At 44.7% G+C, this 26121-nt stretch overlaps 1 protein-coding gene across 1 annotated transcript; it reads right to left on the bottom strand.

Moving 5' to 3' along the window:
- Positions 1–547: 547 nt before the first annotated feature.
- Positions 548–24968, bottom strand: LAPTM5 (lysosomal protein transmembrane 5). Its single transcript, XM_084300525.1, has 9 exons — positions 24949–24968; positions 24564–24709; positions 15717–15810; positions 7228–7304; positions 6394–6522; positions 5757–5882; positions 5127–5222; positions 2339–2431; positions 548–1320 (listed from the first exon to the last, which is right to left on the bottom strand). The coding sequence occupies exons 2-9, from the start codon at positions 24648–24650 to the stop codon at positions 1246–1248; spliced, it is 777 nt and encodes a 258-aa protein (XP_084156651.1). The 5' UTR covers positions 24651–24709; positions 24949–24968; the 3' UTR covers positions 548–1245.
- Between the last annotated feature and the right edge of the window lie 1153 nt (positions 24969–26121).

The following is a 26121-nucleotide window of genomic DNA, read 5'->3' on the forward strand; positions in this document are numbered from 1 at the left end:
TTCATTGAAGGTTTTGTTTTGTTTCAGAGCAGTAAAAGAATCTCAGGCCATGGCCCACACTGTAGATGATATTGGAATAGTTATTACTCAGCAAATCACACTTTCATACTGATGTAATTTTAAAAAGCAGGGAACCATCCAAAAAGGTGAGCAGATGCTAAATTCCAGCTACTGCCCACCTATTGTTAGCAACATTATTCACTAACATCTACACAGACCGACCTGTGCAATCAGTGGTAGGGTCATGGATGTGCCACAAAAAGCACACACATTGCAGGATCTTTATCAGCAGTGATAATGTGCAAGAGGAAGGAACAAGCAAGATTCTCAGATGAATATGTAGGGCTGGCTGGTGGAAATACCAGATTTTTGTTTGCAAACAGCATACACGTTAGCTGATGCCAATGAGATGACATTAACCTAAACCCAAAGTACCGTTTTTTGTGAACTAATTTTTCAAAAAAGTGAATTATTGCTCCCTTGTGACATGCTTCACACAGTAAGGACAGCACCCCTTTAGAAATCAGAGAGCAAAGTATTGAAGCTGTTAACAGTTTGTCATTATTTTATTGAAACTTATCTTTCAATTCACACTAAAAGCAAAAAATAAAAAATAAAAAAATTGCAAACACTCAGATATAAAATGGCAGAGCAATACTGTCACAATTCCAGCATGTTGTATGTTCTGAAATACACACTATTAATCATTATCGTAAGCAGACAGAATGAAAGCTGCATCTTTGTTCATTTAAGAACTTCATTTTTTTGCTGATCACTTTCCCTTAGGTCCTCATTAAAAGATGCTGGTTAGCATAGCATACTTCAGGGTTGGCCTATCTCAGAGAAAAGCTTCTTGCTTGTTTTTCCCCCCATTCCACTTCCTAAATGCCTCATCTGCTGGGTTAGAGATCTAAGACAGATGAGAAGCAGCATTCTGCCTGACAAGGGATCCAGGCCAATGCCTCCATTTCCACATTAGGCAGATGTCAGAGGCCAGTGATGGGAACCTCTGATGCCTGGTGTCAAATTTATTACAATTAGCACTGCAACTCAAAACTGCTAGTGTAGAATGAGGCACCAGCACCAGTGGTTCACCATCACTCTTCACAGGCTCATAAAAGTGAGCTGGAGTGTAATAAGCATGATATGCTATAAAGTAAGGACTTCTCAGTGAGGCTGAGTATCTGACAGAAGGGGTAAGAGGCACCAACAGCAGTACAGATGTCTTCTCTCCAGGAGTAGAGCTTAGATTGCTATGTAGGGCGGTGGGCATTCCTTGGAGGGCAGCTCTAAGGCTTCCTCATACGATGGCAGCACAGCCTGAAAGAGAAGAATATTATAGTCATACTCTGGGGATCACACAAAGGGTTCCAAATGAATTTATCTTGGACATGTTTCTCTTCCCGTTTCAAAGCAGGGGAGAAGAACCAGGTGGGTTGTAGGAGATGGAGGGCAGAAATCCAGAAGAGTTGAAGGTGAGCAGCACTTTACAACCACTTTGCTGCCAGTCCCACCTCTGTGTCCCAAAGCATTGCCGAAACAAGTGGACCAGAACTCTTTAATGTCCAGAATATAAGGCTCACTGCCTAAGCAAAGAAACTAAGCTCAGATCATTGCTGAGGGCCTTGATGCATGCACAGCAGGGGCACACACTGCTGGCAAGACAAGGCTTATATTTACCAAATTTCAATGAGACAAATGCCTAAGCTTAGCATTCCATATTCTTCCTCTTTAATTCTCATCCCTCTTTACAGTATCCCTCATTTTTGGAAAGTTTTAATATTCTTCCATTGTGTCAGAGCAGCTGGATGCTACTATTAAAGAGATCACCGATAATCTAGGTAAGGACATTGATGAATATATAAATAAATAAATAAATAAATAAATATATAATGTGCACACATTGCACACATATTTTAGCATACTTAAAATGAAGGGCAATAGACCAAATCTCTCAGACACTGATCCAGAAAAAGGTGAAGACAAACTTAATTTTAAACAGGGGTAGCACTGTTAGGCACAGAAACCAAAGTTGACCCGAAATTAAAAACACACCCGCAGATCAGAGATTAAAAGTGATATATTCACATTTATCTACTTTGTCTGAAATCTGGGTATCAGCTTCCTTGCTGATACCATTAAAAAAAAATAAAACCTTCCAAAGGCAAATTGAATGAAATATTACATAATTGTAAATTGGTTATTAGTACCTGTCAATGAACATTTGAAGGGTTTAACCATATCTCAGACCACCAAAGGAGCAAAAGTAAGGATCATCATGCATCTTGCCATCTAAACCATGCCTTTTCATGACAAACCTAAAGCAGTCTTCACTCACCTTTTCAGCTGCTTGTGGGTCGACTTTCACACTGCCTCTCTTGCTGGCTTTAATATACTTAAAGCAGCTCAGGACACATTTGAACATATAAGCCTGAAAAGGAAAAAAGGGAAGTCCACCGTTTTACTGCATGCCAACAAGAACATTTCCACTATTGCCATCAGTCTGCCACTGTCCTCTCCTTGAGAGCTGTCTGGGACTGCATATCCCAAGGCCTTACATCAGTCTGTCTTGATCCTTCACTAGAAAGGTGACAATTCCATTTATTCAGAGCAGCCCACTGGTATGGGAAGTCAATAGGACTATTAATGTAATTAAACATAAAGCACAAGCTCAAGACTGCTGAGTGCTCAGTGTCTACCAGGTGGGAAAGGAAAGCATGTCCTAATTTTCGTGTTATTTTTCTTAGCAGGCTACAAAGTCTGGATGTCTCAGAAACATGTGGATGGGCGCGAAATCCACCTCTCAGAGATCCAAGGCCCCCTGGTCAATTAAGACTGACCTGAATGGCCAGCTCATTCAAGAAAATCCTATATTTTCATTAGCTACACTTTTCTGAGAAGACTGCCTTGAACCTCACAGAGCTACAACATGCAGTAAATAGAGAGCTTTTCTGAGAAAAACGGATCGATTGACAGATTATGGCACAAGAAAATAAGCAAGGCTTGTGAAACATACCATATTAAATAAATATTTTCCCTACGTTGTGCAGTGAGGCGAAGTCGTGTGCCTCTTATTTTTATTGGCGTAAGACTGTACTTTAAAAACAGTTGGTATTTTCAAAGGAACATAGGGAGTTATATGTCCCAAGAACAAGCCATGTAGCTTAGGATTTCCTAGAACAATGAGGACTGTTTGTCTTGACACAAAGCCAATACAAAGAATGAGAACAAGGAACGAAGTATCTGAGTTAAAGGAATCTGCCTCTCAAACAGACTCACAGAGATGAGGAGGTAAATCCAAACTTTAAGCACCTTCAGGGAATACTGCAAAAACCTTCTCCTTCTAAAAGCCTTTTCATACAGAGAGCAAACATGCAATACACTGAAGCCATCATACAAACTGTACAAAAAAAAAAAAAAAAAGGAAAAAAAAAAGCACTCAACCCCTAAAGAAACTCCAATAAACTAAAAAAAAAAAAAAAAAGGTAATAATTTAATAATAATAAAAAAAAATCTTTTTATTTTTACTTCTTCAGAAGAATTTGCTGTAGTGCCAATCCAGAATCTGCACTGAATTCTGTAAGAGTTGGCTTACATTAAGGCTGCTGCAAGCAATAGCAGGCTTGAGCAGAATGCTGTAGTACACACAGCTTATGCAAAGGGATCCAGTTACCTTGGGATCATCCCATTACTGGCTAACTTAGAAAACACTTGAGTTGGTGTAGGATATCTTTTTTCACACTGAATTAAAAGTGGAAAACATCACTGGCAGCTAGTGGCATTACAAGTGGATAGGAAGCTTGTCCTAAACATCAGGAGGGAACAGCAGTGAGCTACTTCAGAATTAATTATATTAAATAGTTTATTTCATCTTCCATCAGAAATGTTCTATTTCCTCCTGGTTTCTGCATTCTTATCATCACGGTGGTAGAGGGGATGATTTAGATGCTGTCTTGGTGGGGGTAGTCAGTGAATTAGAGCTGATGGGCCCTAAATTGGTCAAATGGCTGTTTTAGCTATAAAATATTTCCTGTTGTAGCTTTGTTCCTCATCAGATCTGTATCACTGGGAAGGAACTCTCATGACAATGGTTTTGCTAGAAATAAAAGATGGAAGGGATTGTCACTAAGTTTGAAGGATTGATTCCTAATGATTTGTTTTGGGGACTTCTGAGGACCTCAGTAGACCAAAGAGTACGTGCACCTGTCCACTTCATCTTTCAGATTATTCTTCCCCAATCCCTCCTCTTGCAACTTCCAGCACAAAAACTCATTGCAGTTGAATCCATCTTGTAACTAACTCTGTAGAAAATTCAAACCAACTGATTTGCCAGGTCAGGGAGACTTCTGCTGAAAACCCACACAGCCAGCTGGGTTTCAGGGTTATCTCCACTCTTATTGCTCAGTTTATGCAATTAAAATACATGCTAAAGACATGTCTGCAGTGCAATCATTCAAGAAGCTCCATTCCACACTTGCTTTTCTGGCCACCTAGGAAGAATCTAAATAAAAAAATGCTTTCTAACCAACAAGTAGCAACTTTCTCTGTGACAGAATCTGCTCGAGTACCTGGAGAGATGAGATTTTCTTAGCTGGTCTGAAACCCCTCAGTGAAAAATCTGTTCTGTGATCCACTGAAGCAGGAAGAACAGAAACCCTCGCACAGTGGAGTTTTTTCAGATGTAAGCAGAATCTAGCAGCTCACTGGTTTTAATTAAATTTCAGACTATCAGCTTGCATTGCTCTGTTTACATCAGTGCACATAAGAACTTACCCAAGTGGAAGATCTAACCTGCTGCTTAATTATCTATTTTGTCACACAATAGCAGAATAGTTTCCTATAAGTTGTTTTCAAACATCTTATCCTTTTAGAGATGAATGGGCAGTAATAATTTCTGAATATGAGAGAGAGCTTGCTTTATAACTCACACTTGCAGAAGCAAAAAACAGTGACCTGAGTATCAGACCTACACTGAGGCATATGTCCTATTGCACCCAAGGAGAGACTGAGAAGGTTTTGCAAGGCCCTGGAAGATCTGAGAGAGAAGTAGAACCAATCTTCCTGTCCCTCAGGCTAGGGAACTTTATTTCAGCCTTCACTGCTCACCACACCCTACAGATATTTACCTTCAGGAAGAGGACAGCAATGAATGCAATGGTGAAGGTGACCATCACTTTGGCATATTCCTCTGTTGACAACTTCTCCAGGGTTGGCAAAAAGCCCTGTGAAAAGAGGTAGAGGGTGTCAGTCAAACACTTGTTCCCTTTCCTAGGGTCACACAATGTGGTGGATATCCCAGCAGATTTGTCAGCCTGCCTCTCACAACAAGCACATCTCCAGTTACTTTGGGGTATATCATTATTGTTGTTATTGCTGTTAACACTCCTTTGGCAAAGATCTTCAGAAGACTATTTAAATGAGAACTAAAAGTGCGACTGTTTAATAAAGATGAAAAGCTGATGCATTTTCAATGTATGCAGGCAGGCTCTATCCAAATCATTTTGCCCTGCAATTTGCATCCATAAGATTCTTACAAGAAAAACAGAGTGTACTTTTAAGAAACACATGCATAAGCAAGCTGTCAGTCAAGAACACTGTGTTGGTGAGAACATATGGAAAATCCTCTTTTATCATCAAACAGAGCAGTTCTGGATACACCATAGAGATCAGAGAAAGTTTACTTTGTCATAACAGCCACTGAAAGAAACTTAGCAGTTCACAGCATGACAAATCTGCTGGGCTTGCTCACCACCTACCCCGTTGTCTGAAGACTTGAGGCTGAGATAGGTGGGGACCTCCATGTAGGAGCTGCAGAGGGTGAGAATACTCAGGCAGAAGTCCAGGAGCTGCAGAGCCAGGAATGGGATCTTCGAGCGTCCCTGCTGCAAGCGCAAGAAGGGCAGGGAACAGGGTTTTGGTTATGATTAAAAGATTGTGTCACATCTATAGATTTCCCCCATTTACACAGGCCTCTGCTTTCATCTCATTTACAACCTAAGCTATTTAATTCACTTATACAAGCCAAAATGATTAGCAATCCATCTTGTTGGGTTCATTTATACTAGCTCTTCTGAAGAAGCCTCTAGCTGGTGCAGTGATATTCCTAGCTTGTCTCCAGCACACTCACAACAACCTCCCCAGAGCCCTGAGACAGAAAATAAAATCAACAGGAAGACTCTCAGACATGGGAAACTAAACACTGTCCCAGCTGTCACTCGATTTCCTTGTGGATCCTCTAACCCCTAAGAATTGCATCCTGCCTGCAGCCAGTGTAGGATCTACCTCCATGAAAAGCTGTGGTCCAGGGCAGTGACCCTGAACCCCTACATTTTGCGTGGGCATCCATCCCACAGAGGACACCAAACACCATCCCGACAGTGAGCTGTGACCTACCATGTGGCTAAGGGATGACACAGAAATGATGGCTGGGACTTGTATGTAGGAACTGAACATCGTTAGGAGGCTGAGTAGAAAGTCCATGATTTGTAGAGCAAGGAACGGGATCAGGAGACGTTCCCTATTCTGAGAAAGAAAAGCAATGCCAGTTATTTCTGTTCCGAGTGAGAGAAAGAGAACAGCTATCAATACCGGAAAGGATGTGTATTAAGGTACTTTGAGAACAAATCCTCTCCTACAATTTCTGCCTCCAAATGCAGATATTCTGTTGACAAATGCTTCAGAAACAGTGAAGGGCATCAACATTGATATTTTTCAACCCCCTCAGAAAGTTTCCGTCAACTTTCACATTGTGACCTTGACACTTGATCCCACCAGAACTGTTGTTCAGCTACCCCAAGTGTTGTGCTACAAAGAAAGCCAAGTTCCCAGATCAATGCACAGTCACTTCTTCTCCTGAAATAGAAAATGAATCCTCATGTAATAGGGGAATTACGGCTCCCCTCCAAGACCTGACTTGCAAAATAGCAAGGAAATGAGGCAATACAGCAACGTTTCCAAATCAGGATTATTTCCACCCCATAACATAAAAAATGGCTTTGATTTAAATGTCACTCAGTTTTGGTGAATCTAGCAGTTAGCAGCCTTGCAAATGAGCCTGAAACTGTAAAACCAGTTGCTCTCCCTCTGTTTTAAAAGAGCAGATATTTATCTATCATTTTGGTCTTACTTCAGCATTTTCAATGAGCATCCTCCAGTCCTTCCCCCAATACCTCCCCTAACATAGAGAGTTCCTGGCAAGTGGCTGAACGTCATTTGTGGAGAACATACCTTCACCACACCAAGGAGCAGGTTGAAGCTGATGATGAAAAGCATGATGATCAACAGGAAACTGGTGATGACATCAGCTACAAGTAAGAAAAGTAATTTCCACATTACTAAAAGCTGGAGTCTACTGTACCTATTCAACCGTGCCTCTAGGGAAGATTTTAAGTGTGATAACCTGGCAGAAACAACTGCAGATGTGACAGAGTGAATGCCATGCAGCCAAAGTGCTAGAGATTGCCCCCTTTTCACTTTCTGCACTCACTTTTTCATCTGTCTTTGAAGTTTCTGTTATTTTAGCCCTCTCCTTGTGCAGGCTCTCAGCTCAGGCACATGGAAGCCAAAAGTCTTTATTGCTTGGACTGAAATTTTAAATATCCTGGGCTACAATATTAAGGTAAAACAATAATAATAATGAAAGGCGGAGTAGCTTTAGGCATGCTAGATTAATAAGTCCGAGCAGGAAATTATTTGAGACTCAGATAAGCTAACCAACAGCAAAAGCTATGGGACAATCTGCAAGATACTTCAGCAGGCAAGAAGCACAAATTTCAACCACCCACCACTAGCATGGACCACAGAGTTTCAGAGTGAAATACCTCGCCTCCATCCAGTGTCTGTAGTTGCCAAATGCAACATCCTCCTTTAAAAAATGAACGTGCAAGGAGAACAATATGAGGTAGTTCTGCCTACAGGGCTAGGTAATCGCTGTCTGCTGTTGTGGGCCCAGGAAGGCGATCTCTGCCGGGTGTGTAGCTTCCTACTGAACAGTTCCCACAAAGCAATTTTCCTTCTTGGTATCGCAGCCTGCCCTGATAAGGTCTACCAAAGTTTTGCTTGCACCGAACACTATACATATTTGATCTCTGTAGCAGTCTACATAGTGTCTTTTTTTTTTTTTTTTTTTTTTTTTTTCTTAAAAAAGAAGAAAAAAAGCAGCTCTCTCCAAAGGCAAAGTACTGCTACTTTCTTTATCCACCTCTGCATGATGCACAGTCTTTTGTAGTGCCTCCTCCAGCTCAAGCCTGATTTCTTTCTTATTGCTTTACCTGGATTTAAAGTAGCAACACATTATTTGGGTCTCCAATTACAAAATGCTTGAATAAAGGATATAGATTTATTAGAAGAGAGTCAAACTATTATTTTTTCTGGCTTTTTTAAAGCAACTGTTGCTTTCCAAAGGTACAACATCCCTCAGACATCAGAAAGGTTTGATTACTGGTTTGTTTTCCCCGCAGACAGCTGCACAATTTATTCCATGACTAGTGAATAAATCCAGTCCTTAACTATATTCTTCCATTACCTCTTTAAGCCCTTCCACTTGCTTTCATAAAGAAATATAGAATTATGTTGTCATATATTGGATTCCTTATCTATTCCAGCTGCAATGAAATCCTTTCACTGCTCCATATTATACAACTCCACCCCAAACCCTCTCTCAAAGACACCACACCACCTTGGACAGCTTTGAGAATTTTTGCCTACAGCTTTGGTAGCATGTTACCAAACGTGGGGATAGAAGAGTATATCAGTGTTTGGGCATATATTAAAATGCCTTTAACTCAACTCCTATCTTTGCTAACAATAGTTTTTTGTTTGTTTGTTTTTGTTTTTTTATTAAAAATATATATATATGTCAAGGCAGTGAAGTTCCTCTTTTTCTGGCAGGTAATCCCAACACTGTTGTTTGCAGTAACAAAATATTTGCCCCAGAGCAGTTGCAGCTATGCCATAATTTGGCCAGTAAGGGACTGAAATGCACTCAGCTATCCCCAGTCAGAGCAAGAGCTCTGCTGGAAAAGGACAGACCTTCCACCCAGCCATGCCTGTGACATCTGGCAGGAGATGAGCCCCCATAAGCTGCAGGAACTGCAACGTGCAAACTGTCAGGCATGCCTCTAGCTCTAAGCAGGGTGGGTATGGACAAATGCAAGCTAAAGAAAGGACCAAAAATGATAGTGAGGAGCTCTGGAGCCCTTCCAGGGTTGTAGAAGACCTGCCTGACAGCTGGGCTGAGCCACAGCGGGCAGCCAGAGAGGGCAGGTGGCACCAACGCTCCTCGCTGCACAGCCTTTGCTAGCAGAGGGCACCCACTTTCATTTAAACACATAGATACAGCAGTCAGATATTCTAACTTCCCTTACTTTCTTCTCAAGTAGTCAGCAGCACGCCTGAGATTTTCTGAGAGAAACCATTAGCCTGAGAAGAAGCTCTGACCAGCACTTCCTTCCCCAAGCATGAGAAACTCCTTTCTCTTGGGATTTCGAAGGGGAAAACCCTCCGAGGAGCCCGCATCTCCTGGAGGAGCACAAGTGGCTTATCTGGAACAGGAGAGGCTTGCTGCTGCAAGAGCAACAAGAGCTGCTGCACACGCAGGTGTCAGCCAGGAAAGGCCAAAGGGAGCAATAGAAAGTGTCCAACAAACACTTAAGGTGTATCAGGAAAAAAGAGAGTTTGACAGCACAAAATAAGGGAGCAGCTTTTACAGCTTTCACTTCTATTCTGGAAAATAAATCCCGGTGTGTGTGTGTTTTTTTTTTTTCTCCCCGCTTTTTTTTTTTTTTTTTTTAACTGTAAATTAATGAGAATTGAAACATGTAAGAAGAGGAAGAAGTCTTAGGAAACAGCAGGGAAAGGAAACACAAACCCAGCAAGCCCTAAATGAGAACAGAGAGAGGAATGGATGTGGTGCTGTACTGCAGAAGAGGCTGCTCACAGCTTTGCAGCTCATGAGGGTCACGGAAAGAGCCCGAGCTTCAAGGCAGAAAACCAACCCCACCTCTCAGAAGCAGGAGAGTGGAGACAAGGCTGAGGTGGTGCACAGAGAAACAAAGGTTAGCACAACGACAGCATAAACTCCAAATAAAGAAGAGCTTGACAAAGACAACACACTCAGCATTTGCAGAGATGGATGAAAAAGCAAACAGCCTAGCCCCACTAAACCCCATTTTCCCTTGTTCTCCTCCCAGAATCAGCAATCAGCTGCCCGACCCAGAGGGGATTTCTCTCTTTAGCATGGTGTTTCCTCAGATTCAAGGCAGCTGTGTTTTTCTGCCTCTTTCAGCCTGGTCTCATGCTTCAGCTCTCTCGGCAGGCTCGCTAATTAATGGGATAACCAGCCATCGCTTCTGCAGGCTAATTGTCCAGCTGAACTTCCCAAGCAGAACCTAGATTAAAGAAAAAACACAACACAAAGAAAACCCAAAGAAACAAAAAGTCTGCAACCTGACAGACACAGAGGGATGGAAAGGAAAAGGAAAAGCAAGAAAAAGCAACCTTCCACCCACTGCCTGCCTCCTGCTTCTTCACAGCAGATACACTCGCCCTTTCTGCTGGCAGCATGTCTCCCCATTCTAGGGATGTTTTAGCACCAACAGATCTGGCCTCAGTAATCAAAGATTTTGCTTTGACAAAATGACTTCTTCCTTTGTGAGAGCACATCCATTTTTTTATTTATTTATTTATTTTTTTTTTTTAACAGAATGGGCTAAAGGAGTGAACCCTTAGGGAGTGGTAGCTGCTGGCTCTTACCCTGCCTATAAAAATCCTCTGTAGGATGGGAACACAGAGCATGTTAGAGGGGCCAAATGCCACCTGAAATACTCCACAAGGGCTGGCAGGTTGCCTTCCGGGACCAGGAGAAGAGCAGCAGGGTCCCTGGGGTTGGAGGCATTCGGCCACAGCAGACCCCACAGCCCAGCTTGGAGTGACCAACAGGCTCTTTCCACGCTAAGTATCTGTGGTTCAAAAATGTTAAGAAAGTAATTTTTAACTCCCTTCAATCTCTGCCTTCATGCTTAGTTGTCCTTTGTAGGATGAATGTTTGTCTCTTTTGTACTTAAAGGGCCTCAGAAAATGGCCATATTTAGGACTCTTATAGCAAGGCTGAGCATCTGTATAATCTCAAGCCCAGGGGCATCACTCCACAATTTCCCCTTTGTTCCTCTCATGTTCATCTGCTGCCTGTCTCAGGAATACACTGTTTTCTTCTGTAACACCTTAAAAAAATACCCAAGTATTCAGGGAATAACAAAGTTTGCCCTTGTAGGAGGTACATGGGCTCTTTGAGGGCTGTTATTGCAAGCAAAGACTCATTTGTCACAATAATGGAAACTCTATAGAAAAAGAAAAAAAAATCTTACAATAAGTGATGCATCCTTGAGCAGCGAAGCAGAGAGTTTATGGAATCCCCATTTCTGGAAATCTGCAAACAGCAGCTGGCCAAAGCCCTGGGCAAGTTGCCCCAGCTTTGGAGTCAGCCCTGGTGTGAACAGGAGGTTGGATTGCAGACCTCCAGGGATCCACCTTACTTCTGCTCTGATTTTATGAGTCAGGCACGGAAGAAATGTCACTCCTCACAAAACCTGGTGCACTTGTACAACCTCAGAAGATCGTACCCATATTTCCGTTCCACAGCCACCTCCATCCTGGCAATGGCACTTCATCGCTGGCAGAGCATGGTGAGAGCTTGTCCGTTTTGAGGTGCCTCTTCCAAAAGCATACAGCAATAAACTGCTCTGCCTTATTTTTCTTGTTCAAACTCTCTGAGACCAGCTGAGTCTCCCAGAGATCCCAAGGAATTTCATGAGGAGGAATTTAGATGCTGTGAAATAAATGCCATTTCCCTCAGGGAAGTGGAGTAACCTGAATGGGGGCTCATATCAGAGCCTCTGCAGGGCTGCACTACTAGCAAGTGGTACCAAATAAGCCCACCCAACGAACAGGAAGGGAGATAATTTTTTAGCCGAATGTCTACTTTTGATTAACTTCACATCGGGCTTTATGTTCTGAATATAACCAGGAGGGACTTTGAGTGACTCCTCATATTTGCCATGGATGCAGATGAACTCCTTGCTATTTTACAGCCAATAAACTGGCTTGGGAAAGGCAAGGCTCATAAAGCTGTGGTTTAACAGTTGTATTCACAGATTGTCGAGGATGGTTGTGTGCTGCTGATAAGCTGCAGGGAAATGTTTCTGGACAGCCACATTCAAAGGATGGGCAGCTCTAGCAAGGGAAAAAAGCCTCCTAGTCCCTTCAGCTTGATCCGCTTCTGATCAGAGCAGGAGGGACTATTTTCTGCGTAGGATATAGGATGTACACACACACCGGTCCAGGCATACCATGGTATTTTTCTTGGCTGACAGGGCAGAAATTGAAACAACTTCTCCAGTTGTACTTTGCCCACAGTGATGATTTTTATATAGCCATTAATGAAAAATAAAAGTGATTAAAATTCAGGCATACGAAAAGACATGAATTGAAGACATACTAAAGACCTGAACTATGGCAAGCAGTGGGGCGTTACATCTCCAAGACAGAAAACCAATCATGTAAGTGGCTTAGAACTTGTAAGGAGGTTTTAATTGAAATGTTTTGGGGGGATTAGTTTTTTTTTTTATTATTTTTATTTTTTTATTATTTTTTTTCCAGCAAGAAAATCTAGTCAGCCAAAGCTCATGTTTTTTTTAAAGACTGAAGCACTGCCAAGGAGACTTTTGCTAGAAACACTTCTCAGCTCCAAGAGGAGGTTTCTAATAGCCTGGAAATGGAGGAGCTGCATGGGAAATGCACGCCAAGCTTTCTGCTGTGTGTGAGACAGAGCCTAAAGATGTGAACCTGATTCTTCAAAATTGCACGTGAATGCCCCAGATCACAACACAGCAGAGTTTATTTCCTGCTCCCTCTGCCTGGTCAAATAAATCTTGTGATATTGCTTAAATATTACATAGGTAGTAAAGTTTGACCTGCTTTAAACTAGCTAACATCTTGGCATTAACCCCACTGTGGGTGGGAAGGTCATCTTCAAGGGTTCTCAAAGGACAGAGAAGAAACTGGGTTCTTCTTCCCATTTTAATTGAACATTTTTAGTAGGTCTTCTATTAATCTCTTGGTCACCTTTAATTGAAAAGCATATTTCCAATGAGTGCTCTAGGATCCACCCTGCCTGTGGCACCTTGTAAACCAGCATGGAGTGGCAGGCTGCTAGGGACAGAGCATCCTGCTTCTGAAATATATTTCTGAGAAATCCTGAGTGAGCTGTGATTATTTATAAAGAGCTATCTGTATTTTTTGTACTGTATCATTTATTGGTGGAAAGCATTTTCCCATAAACCTTGCCTTGTTTATATTCCTGGGCCGTGACTACAGTGTTAGCATTATACATTCTGAGACGTGCTTTAATCCGGCTGAATCTACAAATAGAGCAGCAGATGCTGAGGGCATCTACAGAACCTCTCCCCAAATTGTTCTCCAACTCTTCCATCTGGGTTTTGAAGTCGTATTGAACTTTGTGTACCTCTTAGCTCTCTTGCTTCCCTGCTACTTTCTGGAAATAGAAGGGTTGTGCTGTGTTTATTCCAACTATATTCAGAAAGCACTCTCAATCCCCCAGGCAGAGCCCTTTGAAAGCGCTTGGGAAGAGAAGCCAAGTGGAAGTGCTGGGGATTTCATTATGAAATGTTCCTTTTTGTGTAGGAGGCAGTGGAAGAGGGGGAGGGGGAAGACCTGTCATTTTGATTGTGTGGGAAGAGGGGGGGCTGTTAAAAACAGGGCCAGTTCCACTCGGAATGGTTCTGTTCTTAAAGAAAACACTCCAGATTTGCAAAAGTGCACATATTGCTTAGAAAGCATATAAAGGTTTAGTATGGAAATTATCTGGAAAATCTGTCTTAACAATTTGATTCTTTTTCTTTAAAAAAAAAATATTACTTAGATACTGGAAGAAAAGTGAAAATTATTGGCCTCAGATTATCATTCTGCAAAAAAATCATGAAAAACACTTGTCATTTTATGTAACTGTGTCTGTGCGAAAGTATTTAGATCTGAAAATATCATGTTCAGTTTTCAGTACTTCAGATTATTGAATTAGTCAGAATGCATGTGCATATTGTACCATCAGGAAAAAATATTTCCCACTGTGCTCATGTCCATGCCAGGTGTACCAAAACAACAAGAAGAAACATTAAAAAAAAAAAAAAAAAAAAGCAACAACAAGAAAAAAGGAAGACTTTAAGGTCACACTTGCATCATATGATTTTTATCTGTAAAATTAAAATTGGAAATCTATGTTACAGAAATGGATAACTGGGTTCTCCTACCTATGTTGTGCTGATCCCATCAAGGAAAGCAGCAGGGCTTTAGAGCCTGGTTGGTGCATTGCATGTTGTCATAAGGAAGCCTCTGGAAAGCTCCGCAGAAAGCATTTTGCAAAGCAGTCATCATGCAGGCCTGCCCTGGGTATTGAGATGAGCCACAGCTGCAGAGGGGCCCATGTGGACCACAGCCAAGCAAAGTAGCCTCCAACCCACCCAGCCTGGACTTGGTTGAAAATAAAGCCCCATGTGGAATATGTGAGCCATGAGAGCAGACCTTTGCTCCACACCCTAGTAGCAGGACTCACCCAAATTTCCATTCTTCACTTAATGTTGATGCCTGTCAAAATAGCTGTGGTGGATCACAGTAGTGCCTCCCAGAACCCAGCTGGAGTTTTTGACAAATCCAGACCCATCTGTCAGCACTAACTTTGCCCAGACAGCAGCTATGCCTGGTGCTTTCCACAGTCTGACCCCGACCACGGGGGCAAGCGAGGCTGGGATGTGCAGGAGGCTGCTGGGCTTGGTCTCCTTTTCCTCCCCTCTCAGGGGTCTCTCTGCACATTTCTGCAGCCTGGGGGAGAACAAGCTGGAAAAGCAGGGAACTGGCAAGTCCTTGTTGCTGTGGGTTGCATTTTGTACGGGGCTCCTTAGGACTTCTCCGCAGGGAGAGGCGATGCAGGCTGGGGGAGTCTGGTTTCCTGCTTTCTGAGCACAGTGGGGAAGGGTTATCTCAACTTGTGGTTTTACACCGAAAAGTGACTAAGAAAAGGAAAAAGTACCCATGTGTTTGTTGTCTCCAAACAGCTTCATGCCAAATTAGCCTGGCTAAGTAATTTTTGAGGTTTGGGGAGTTATTTTCTTCTAAATGGCACCCTATATGAGAAATCTGCCTGTCTCTGAAAGCTAAGCTAGATCCTCCCTAGCTCAAGGAGTAGGAATTCAATCAGCTGTGATGAATGTGATGCTTGTGACTATTTGTGAGATATGAAACAGACTGGCTGCTTCTTGCAGACAACTCATTTTCTGAAAAAAAGAAACAGGAGGGATTTGGGGCAAAGGGATGGGAGTGGGGAAGTGTATTGCAGAGAGAAGGAAAGCTGGAGCAATACAAAAGGAGTTTGTGCTGAAGGCCCAATCCACACCCCTCTGAAATAAAGAAATAACAGCTTCACTGGGCTCACATTTGGTCTCCAAACAGCAAACACAGCCATGGACTAAACCAAAATCCAAATCTGTAGAGGCTAAATTTTCTCTCCAAGTCTGAGCTTTTGGTCCATCTGCTCTGAATAACAATTTCCATTTCTCTTTGATGAAAAAGAAAATGGACCCAATGCTGGATTTTGGGCTCCCTCTCAACCCCCATGTCCCTCGCTGCTTTCCAGCACCCCTGCAACCTACCAACTCTGTAGTAATCCTTGTCCAGGTCTTTGCAAAAGCCTTTCCCGTTTGCCACCTCCAGGGAATACTCGATCAGCAGCAAAATGCTCATAACCTAGGAGAACAAAGGCAAAAGACACAATTCAGTGGGCCACAGGCCAACTTCCCATCAGCAGATTTGTTTCCAGGGAGCACACAATGGCCCCAGTCCTAAGTGTGGGGTGGCTCTCCAAGTGAGACAGCCATGAAGGGTTTAAAATCCTTTACAAGCAAACACTGAGGGAAAAGTTATCAGTTTATTAATGGTTTGGGTTTAACTGCCTTTTTCTGCCAGCTTCTGAAAGAAGATGGAGGAATTATAAAGTTATCAAGTTTTGTTTCAGTATGTTTTATTGCGGAAGTCCTGGCTTTACATGTTGAAATTGCATTTTGCTTTGGAATTGAACTAAATGTAACAAGAGCATTTCATATTGCAAAAAGAAACACAAAAAGAATAAAGATCTCTCTGTAAGTTTGCATATACTACTTCGTTGACAAAAAATATCATTTTCCTTCTTTTATTTATTTGAGAAAACCTTGGAAATGTACTTTTTTACATTGAACTGAAATGATTTTCTCTTCTCCATCAAGTTTCACAGGAGCTGTGGTCTCAGTCCTAACCCTGTACTTCTGCAGTGAAAGATAATTTCTAACCCCCAGGTTAGAGAGAGCTCCTGGCTCACACGTAAGGTGCTGGGCAGTCAGGCTGAAGCTCTCTAAAGCTGGAAACCTCATCACGGAGCACTTCAAACAGCAGGTCCAGGGAATTTCCATGCACGTAAACCCAGAAAACAAAGAGCCACAATGCCAGACAGCCTCACCACAGCCTCTCCTGGGGACAATCCCACCCTGCCAGCCTGTATGCTACAGACAGCACATCCCAGGGCATCACACCTGCTGTGGATGCAAGAACCAGAAGTCCAAGGCCACAAGAAAGCATCAGTCAGTGCCCACATAGTGTTGTCAGAGAAAACACCTCCTCCTGGGGTGTACTGCCCTGATGCTATTTATTGCTCCTTCATGACCTTTCTGATACTTTCAGCACTGTGTATTTTGAAGGCACATTTCTGCACCACCCTGCCTCCCATATTGTTCATCACTTTCTTCCCCATCCTCCGTTCTCTGCTGTCCCTCATGCTTGCTATGTCCATCATTTCTTCTGCATTATTTAGGCAGGAGCAAGCTGGACCACAGCTCGGTCTGCCAGCCCTACACACAGCTGCACTTTCCATAAGCAGCAGAGGGTGTGCCGGGTTATTTTCAAATTGCCTTCACAGCATGGGGAGGAAGGCTGCTGCTACGTTCCCTGGGGAAGCAAGGAACATGGGCTTGTCATCCTGTGGCTCCACCTCTCACTGTCTGGACAAGCTCTCTGACCTCTCTGCTGCTTGCAAAGACCTGCCACGTCTTCTCTGCCTGAGCTGTACCTCCATCCAGGAGGACCTCTTGCCACAGCAACAGCCTGAGAGCAGAGAGCAGGAGTCAGACCAGCAGAAGATACACAGGGACCATTGTGCCCTGTGTGATTTCCTGCAGAGGCATGAGAACTGAGTCTGCAGGAGAGGAAATCCTGTGCTGTGCAAAAATGTGGGAACCTGTGCAAACGTGGCTCCATCTTCACCCCACCAACACCAGGCCCAGCTTTGGGAGCACCCATTCTGCACGCTATGTGGGCAGGAGGCAATAAAATGACTGTCAGCAAAAAAAAAAAAGAGGTCACTGTGCAGAGGTGAGTGAGTGAGAGAAGCCATTTTACATGGACTGCACAGCCTCTGTCTGGGAGTTATCTGAAGCCCACAGTGATGCAGGAAGCCAGTATATCTGCCACCAAGATCAACACAAGCTCACATACCGTGTATCTGAAACAACTTTTCTGCAATAGCTGTAGCAGCCTTTCGTTTCAACACTTGCTGAAAGAAGTGATGCAGGCAGGGAGGAACCGGAACAGCTGCGGTTGTGCTATGTTTGCAAACGCCGCGTGTGGGAAACAGCACAAAACAAGCAACTGCAGGGAGATGAGACAAGCCTAGCTGTTATGCAAGCGGAAGAGAGAACACGTTTTGTCTTTTGAAGCGCGGTGGCTGGAGGTGCAATGCAAGATCTAGACAGAGTTCTGGCTGGAGTAATGCCATCAGATGCCTCCTGTGCTATGCTTGACATTGCAAGCAAGCAAGCAAACAAATAAAAAAAACATGGCAGGAAAGGCTTTGCATTGGCCCAGAGACGGGGAAGGAAGGCTGGGAGGGCAGCAGTGATGATGGCCTGTAGCAGAGACAGGAACTGAATGCAGACTCTCCCGCTGTCTGCATTAGCTGGAGAAGACTAGGAACTATCCTCCAAACCAAATTCATCAGCTTTCTTTGCCACAGGCTGTAAGCACAGTTTCCAAAAGAACTGGAGCACGTCCACAGGGTTCCTGGGAGCCCCTCACCTCTTGAAGGAGCATCCACCAAGCCCCACTTGTTGCAGTGGGGACTGCAGCCCGGTGTCCCGCCCAAGGCATTAGCCGTCCCTCTGAATTTAAATACTGTCTAGAGTCAAAGTTGGATGTGTCACATTTTCTCATTTTCTTCTGGATTGTCCAATATCCCGAAGTTTTTGTTTTATTTTATTTTATTTTGTTTTCACTGTACAGTAAGCAAGCACTGCAATTTGTTCGTGAGGCCGACAGATCTCCTTGCAGGGGCACAAGAAAATTAACATGAACTCATTTTAATGTAATAGTGTTTAAACTCTCATGGAAGCACTGAGCCTTGCCCAGGATGAAATTGCAGCGATCTCAAGTTTCTTTACACTTGATGGTCTCTCCTGAGATGTAAAACACCTCTTAACTAACTACACGTGCAGATCCCACGCTTACTTTGCCTGCCCTAACTTTTCTGAGGATTCGTGTATACGCTCCCCAAGAGACTTCGCTTTCCTTATTGCTGCTGTTGGTCAAACTCTTCAACTGTCAGCATGGGAAATACAAGAAGAAATTGCTTTTTTCGGGTTTCTGTTAAATAGAGGCCTACGTATCAGATAGAAAACCCAAGCACAAGCAGAAAGATTGATGAGAAGATTTTTTTAAGTGAAAGTCAGTTTAAACTTTCCATTTAAAAGGGCTTTTGCATAGAGAGAATGAGCCACTGAACACAATAAGGTAAGAGACGAGGGTCCCTGGGCCGTTCCCTCAGCTTACCATCACAAGTGCAGAGCCTGGACCAGGAGATGTCTCCATCACCCAGCCCTGGGTCTTACACCGTGCTGCCTGGCGTGAGTCAGTCGGATCCATTCCTGCAGAGAACATACTCCCCGGGGTTATGTGAATGCTCTCACTCGAGATACACCCTCCATCTCCAGAAGAAACCAAACGGTTCCCATTTCAGACAGACACAAGAGCTCCTGTTTCCTTTTATTGCTATGTCATGATAGCAGAGAGAGTGGTTTAAAATAGGAAATCTCACCTCCCGGCAATCAATTCACAGCCTGCTCAGTGCCATGCCTCGCCCAGCCCCTCCCCCAGCTTCCACTTCTTATTTTCTCTCCTATGGCCACATCCTCTGGAGAACACCTCTCTTCCTTCTCAAATGAGAGCTGCAAACTGCTTGGCAAAAATCCAACCCCTGCTGCAGGGCTGTTAGATCTGTAACACGGGGGAGCGATTCAGGACCGAGGTAGAGCTAGACCCAAGGCAGCTAATTTAGGCAAACAAGGGGGTGTCTTGCAAGGCAGAAACTTAATTGCACAATGCATGCAGCCCCTGTTCCCTGGGGAATAATTCTGCAGCTGCAGTGGGGTTAAGCTGCTGTCAGAAGCTGCGTCATGTGTCTTCTTTTTTTCTGAAATCTGTGCCACTCAACTAATCTCCAAATTATTTATATTTATGCACATGGCCTTGGTGTGATGGCTGCTCCTTTTTTGACACCCAGCCTTTTCAGAGAAAAGAGCTTGAAGCTGTAATGAGCAGGGGTCAGTGGGGATAATGACGTGCTGCTCTGGCAGTGCACTGGGTGCTGTGAAGGCTCCTGGCAGCGGTGCGTGCAAGCTGGTGACACGTGGCACTTTGAAGGCAAATCATACCACATATAAATGCTGTACTTTCAGTGCTTCATCTTTTCTTACTTTAATATAAAAGTGGTTATTGTGGCAGGGTAGTTGAGGAGTGTTTTCAGCTCCCATTTGGTTTCCTTTCAGAGCATTTCATCTTTTTCCTTCCTGCTGCCTCTTTTTCCCCCTCTTGTTTGCATGTTGGAAATGCTCTGGGAAGGCGAGGGAGCAGCACAGGGGCTTTGGAACATCCTGGGTCAGCCACAGCCTGGTGAAAGCACAGTGAATTACAGCTCTGAGCCATCATGAGCCACATCCACAAGTGAAGACTGGAACTGGGGAAGGTTCCAGAGATGGGACTTTGCTCCCTGAGATACCAAAGAGAAGAGTGCTGTGACAGAGGCCAGACCAACCTACTGAGATGCTACTTTTCAAGACCTTTGTCTCTAATCAAGAACTAGTTGCAAATGAATTGCATCTTTTCTGCCCATGCTGTACACACAGAAGCAACTGCCAGGCTTTGCTCTTGAAGCTGATGTCAAATAACCTGAAACCTCTGCAGGAGCCAAAGAGTAGAAGAACAAATTCCTCCACATGCTTCCTTTGAAAGTCACCTGCAAGTCACCTCACAACACCTCGTGAAGCTCTGCTAACCACACAACTGTCCCTTCCTCATCCCCCTCCTTCTCCTTCCCCACTTGTTTGAGCACACCCATGATTTATTTCAACTGCCTATGAAGAGATCAGCAGTAAGACAAATCTAATTTATAGGAGGACAAGACACCGCCACAAAGCCTGAGAGCTCGTGTTTGATGGCATTGCTATCACCCAGCATCACTATGATTCATCACTGGGACTCCCAGCAATAATTTACACGGATACAAACCAACAGTATTGATGTAGCAAATCATCCATGTCACTGCTGAGTTATAAATTCCCTTTCTCTTCCCCTTCCTCTGCCCACCTGCAGCAACATCATCAAAAAGGTAGAGACGAGGTAGGAAATGAAAAAGGTTGCTATTCCTCTGTGTTAGCTCATAAAGCAGGAAGACAACACAATCTACTCCAAAAATCAAACTGATTTTCTTGGGGATCTGTCTAAAAGAAACCGACTGAGATGACACAGGAGGTACAGACACACGGGGAGCATGAGGGACTCGGGGAGTTAGAGGCTCTGGGATTGCAGTGACAGTCACTGTTAGGAGCCAGCAGCAGCGGGGTAGGGGGTTCAGAGTGTCCCTGCACATTCCCCATATACTTTCGTGGGTCAGCCCACATCTTCAAGAGCATCTCTGGCTCCTTAATCTATGTCCCAGCTGCATATTAGCTGCTAATGCTCCCTGGCACCACATGCCCTGCATTGATATTCTAGAAACCAATCTTCTGCTTTTGTAATGCTGTGCCACGGAGTTTCAGAGGCTGATCCTAACCCCTCCTGCCACCAGCCACATCCAGCCAGACACCGTAGCAGCAGCTGAGCTACACACGAGTTATTTTCAAACAGCAGCTTCCTACCCGGGATACCAGCAGCCACGGGTGGGCAGAGGGAGAAGGACCCAGCTGTGGCCCTGCAGGATCTGCTCCAAAAGCGTGGTGAGATCCCACGGTGTGTTTATGTGGCTGGTGCAAACAAATTATGCTGGGGGAAACAAATTATGTTCCAGCAGAGCAGAAGGAGGGCACGTGCTGATGGCTTTGGCTGAAAAATGAGAGAGTTTAGGCCTCATTACACATGGGTTATCCTAAGTCCATGCCTGTCCATGTGCTTAAGACACAGGGTGAGTCTATTTTACAAACATGTTTAGAGTCACATTCAGCTGCTCAGTGCAGGCTTGTCCCACAAGAGGGCCAATGGGTAGCTCCAGCACTAAATCCCGATTGCCCACACTGCTTAATACTTAGCTTGTTCCCTGGTTCTGGCTTGAGCCACTGCAACTAGTTTCCTTCAGGACTAACCTGCTCCAAAAGGGACTGACCCCAAGCCAGACAGCATCTCTTGGCTTCAGGGCCCGGGATCAACCTTTACACTCTTTTAGCAAGCAGTGCAGAGAATCTAGGTGTCTTCTCACATAAACCTACCCTTTTATTTATATAGGACAAGCTGTAAACTACAACTAAGTGTACCATACAGTTTCTGGTTTGAATCATGTCTCCACTGCTAACAGCCAACACTCACATCAACATAAAAGACCTTGTAGAAAAAAGCCTCTGCTCATGGAGAGCCCTGTTATGCTAAGGGTTGTCAAACCTGGAAAAGAAATGATTGAGAAGGAAATATGAGCACAGCAGATCTGGAAATTTTTAAACTCAACAGCTAGAAACTATGAGAGGTTTTCATGTAACCCCAAGCAGTCTCTCATGTACTTACTACAGAGGATGCATAGGGCAGGGATCACTTGTCCTCCTGCCAAGACCTTCTTCTCCAGGCAGCAGTGGCTGGCTGCTGTTGGAGACTGGTTGGGAGGCTGCTGGACTTCGGGGCTGGCTCAGGATGTCTGTCTTATGACTTCTGCCTTTGCCATCTTGCAAAGAAAAGCAGTTTTTCCTGCTCACACCGAGTGGCTTTTGTACCTCTTCTGCAAAGTCCTTCCTGAAAGCACTGCAAAGCCTCACACCAAGGCTCTGCCTTTTGCTGTTTAAAACTCATCCTATGCCTTCAACAGGTGTACAGCGCTTTATTTAAATAACACATCTTTCAAATAATGTCACTGGAGCTGAAGGTTTCTCTGTTAGCCACCAGCACCATGAGCTGGTGTCTCGTTCTCTGCCATCTCACACTGGCGAAAATCGAGTCCCTTCTGTTGTTAGGAGCATCACAGTGAAACAATTATGAGAAAAATGTGCCTCATTACAACACGTTTGCGGATTTTGCAGAGAGACAAAGGACATTTCTTTATGATTTCCCCCTCCCAGCTGGGAAAAACTAGCTCCCTTTCTCTCTGTGCCCGTTTCTCCACTGACACCAGGCAGCTCACATCGCAAGGCATGCTTGTAGCTCTCTGGAGAAATCGTGTCGTAGCTCCCTGTCATGCATTTCCTGCCTTTGCTCAGATCTTTCATTTTGCCAGTTCCTCTTCAAATCTTGGGTAGGCTTCCTATGAGCTCCCATTTCTAAACAGTTCGTGACTGTCCCTCTGTGAAGGCTACACGTTTAATTGGTTGTCAGAAATTGTTAGTGCTCTGCTGCAAACCCTCAGCTTTCATACGGCTCAGTTTTTGTGTCTTGGGGTCATGAGACTGCACAAGAAATTCAGCAATTTCCTTTTCTTTAAAACAGAGAGATTATAAGTTTTGAGCTTGTGGTGAGAAGATGAGAAGCCTGCCTGGGGGGTAATCTAGATGCTCAAAAAGCAGAAGGCAAAAGAGGCAATAAAATTGCATGATTCTTTAAACCAATCTCATAATATTTTGAGGTCCCCAAACAATTAAAATTTGACATTAGAAATGCCATTACAGCACCTGGCTTTTGAGAAATGCCAGGGGAAAGATGTTGGCAGCTAGGCTGCACAAAGATGTGGTGCAGACCCAAATGTCTCTGCTCTCCTGCTCCTGGGTGGCACAGGGCCACCTCCTGCCCCACATCACGGAGCTGCCAAGACTCTGCTCACCCAAGCACAGCCACTGCCTTGCTCTGAGCACAGCCACCCTCTCACTTGCAGCCTCCAGCAACCCCTGGTGCTGCTGCTCCTGGCATGTTGATATCCCCTTATCCTTCACTGAAAGCTTTCCCTTTCCCTTACCTCACCAAAAGCAACTAAGCTGATCTTCAGATTCTGTTGCCCTTCATTTTATGAATCAAATCCTCTATTGATGTACACGGAGTTGGTGTTATGGAAGTCAAAACTGTTACAGCAACACATGCTGGACCTCAGCCTCAGCTTTGTGTGAGTGAGGAGGGGACTATGGCACAGTGAGGGGATGCCTGGTTTGCTCTGGCTGCCCCAGGAATGGTGGTTAGTTTTGTTGTAGGACCATGGCACATCCTTTTGTGCATGGCACAGCTGCCACAGATGCCAAGCTTCGAGTCCCCGTCAGCTGTTATCACCCTGTGGGCTCCCAGCCTGTGACTGTGCGCACTGAGTGCAGCAGAAGGGATTATTTAAAGTGCCTCTGCTGCACAAGAAACCACATCCTCACCATGACTCAAAGCCACCTGAAAGCACTTCTCTGCCACCGGGCTGGGGCCAGAAGCATCTCCCCCAGGCTCCGCTGCCTCTTCTCACTGCCATCTGCAACCACCCCGAGCAGCTCGCCAGCTGCTGGCAGCCGAGCACAGCCGCATGTCAAAACGGAAACCAAAAGGGTGTGTATTGGCTCCAAGTGGCCGTACAGAGGGGAACGAGGTCACTTTGCCCACCCAGACATTGCTTGCCCCAACATTCGCATTGCCCTGCGCCGCCCAGTTCCTAACCGATAGGTCCAGGTGGCCGTGCTGAGCCCTGCAGGAGCTTAATGCTCCTGCATTAATGCTCCTGCATTAATTAATGCTCATGCATTAAGCTGTAAAGGAAACAAGAGGAAGCAGAGGTAGTTTCCACGATCTCCAATGGGTATAGCTGGGGAAAAATAGTTAAAAACTCCTCCCAAGACAATAAATTTCTTCCTTTCCCCCACCTCTCTCCCACCATTCCCCCGGACTTGTTCATCCCTTTAAAATCATTTCTCTTTCACTTTTGGGAGCATAGAAATATGAACGGTCAGGAAGCCTGGTGATCTGCAACAATTACACCTTCTGCAAGGACTGCACCTCTGCCTCTCCCTTCTCGTCTCCCCTTCCCTGTCCCCCCTTCTGCAACTCACCATGTGGAAGATCCCTAGAGCGACTGTTGCTGTCTTGATGTTGAAGAAGCAACATTTTGGGGGCTCGGTGGTCGTTTCGGCGGTCATGTTCGGATTCCTCTGCACAGCTGGGAGTCAGAGGAGTTGAATTTGCAGCAGCTGCCCCACTGCAAAGCAAAGCAAGCAGTGCAGTTCAACTTCCTTCCTGGTCTATAAATGTGTTAAGTCATCTACACAGTCACATGAGGTCTTTGATTTCTCAATAATAAAGAAAGCAAAATTGTGTTGCTTTTCTGACAGATCTTTAACTGCTTGCACATCCCAGATGGCAAATGCAAGCACAAAAGCTGCTTCGGGCAGGTAGTGGCCAGCAAGCGGGGTATATGGGGAGAGGCAGGCACCGAACCTGGATGCAGCTTTGTCCTACAAAAATCCTCGGAAACAAAAGCAGGGGGCCGAGAATTTCACCTTAAACTTGACCCACTGTTTTTGCAGTGCGGCATCCAAATTCCTCCATCTGAAGCAGCTGCTTCCTTGCCAGCAAAGTCACCGTTCCCTGGAAGTGCTCCTGGGAGCTGGTGCCTGAGCAGCCCCAGCCTCCAGGCCCAGCAGGGCAGTGAGACAGCAAGGGACAGGGTCCTCGGCTGTGAGATCCACAGGTTCAGGACGGATGTGATTTGCATCAGCCAGCCCCTAGATAAGAAAGATGAAGCAGCAACAAGACCTGAGCCCAGGTGACTTAGCCCCGTGCAGTACATTTGTGTCTGCTTGAACTCATTAAAACTTGTTCTTTGCTATATATTTATCATCATTCTCATGAAAACCGTTGTTTTTTTTTTCCTTCTCTTTTTCCTCCTTCACTCCCTTCCTTCTCTTTTCTGTTGGGCAGTGCTTTAGGACATGCTTTAGCCCTCCTGCAGAGCAGAGTGGCTCCAGTTTCTGGCTTCGTGGTATGGCTGGGCAGGGTGGCAGCTCTGCAGCCAGCGTGCAGTGACAGCCAGGGGACACTCACACGAGATCTCCGGGGACTTGGGTGCCTTCTTGCAGCATATCAAATGTACTCACCAAGCTCCCTGCTTCACTCTCCCAGGTACTTTGCCCAGCCAGCATAGCCAGCCTTACCTGCTTTGGAAGAGGCTTCTCTTGATTGTTCATCACGAACCTACGAGTACAAATTCCACCTCAGTGCCAGGGAGTAGCTGTCCTGTAAGCCACCAAGGCTGTAGGGAGTACTGCAGGTCCATGGATGTGCACTGGAAACCTTCAGCCTGGCTGAGTGGATGCTCCCAAATGCCATGGAGGTCCCATGGTGACGCGTTTTTAGAGAAAGTCAGGAGTTCTGGGCAGCATGAGTATGAAATACAAGAAGCTGAATGCCCCTGGAGACACTGCTGCTGAGACAAGCTAAACTTATAACTTAAATCATCTGAGACATAAAAGCTTTTATGTCCAGCTCTCCCTCCAGAGCCAGGGATCTCTGCAGCACAATGACACGCCAGGGCAGGGCAGGGGCAGTGCAGCTGGGCCCCGTTGCATATTCCCATGGTTTTCTTTGGACTTTTACCAAACTTAACAGTTT

The sequence above is a fragment of the Netta rufina genome (assembly GCF_964035555.1).
Source record: "Netta rufina genome assembly, chromosome: 23".
In the NCBI taxonomy this organism is placed as follows: domain Eukaryota; kingdom Metazoa; phylum Chordata; class Aves; order Anseriformes; family Anatidae; genus Netta; species Netta rufina.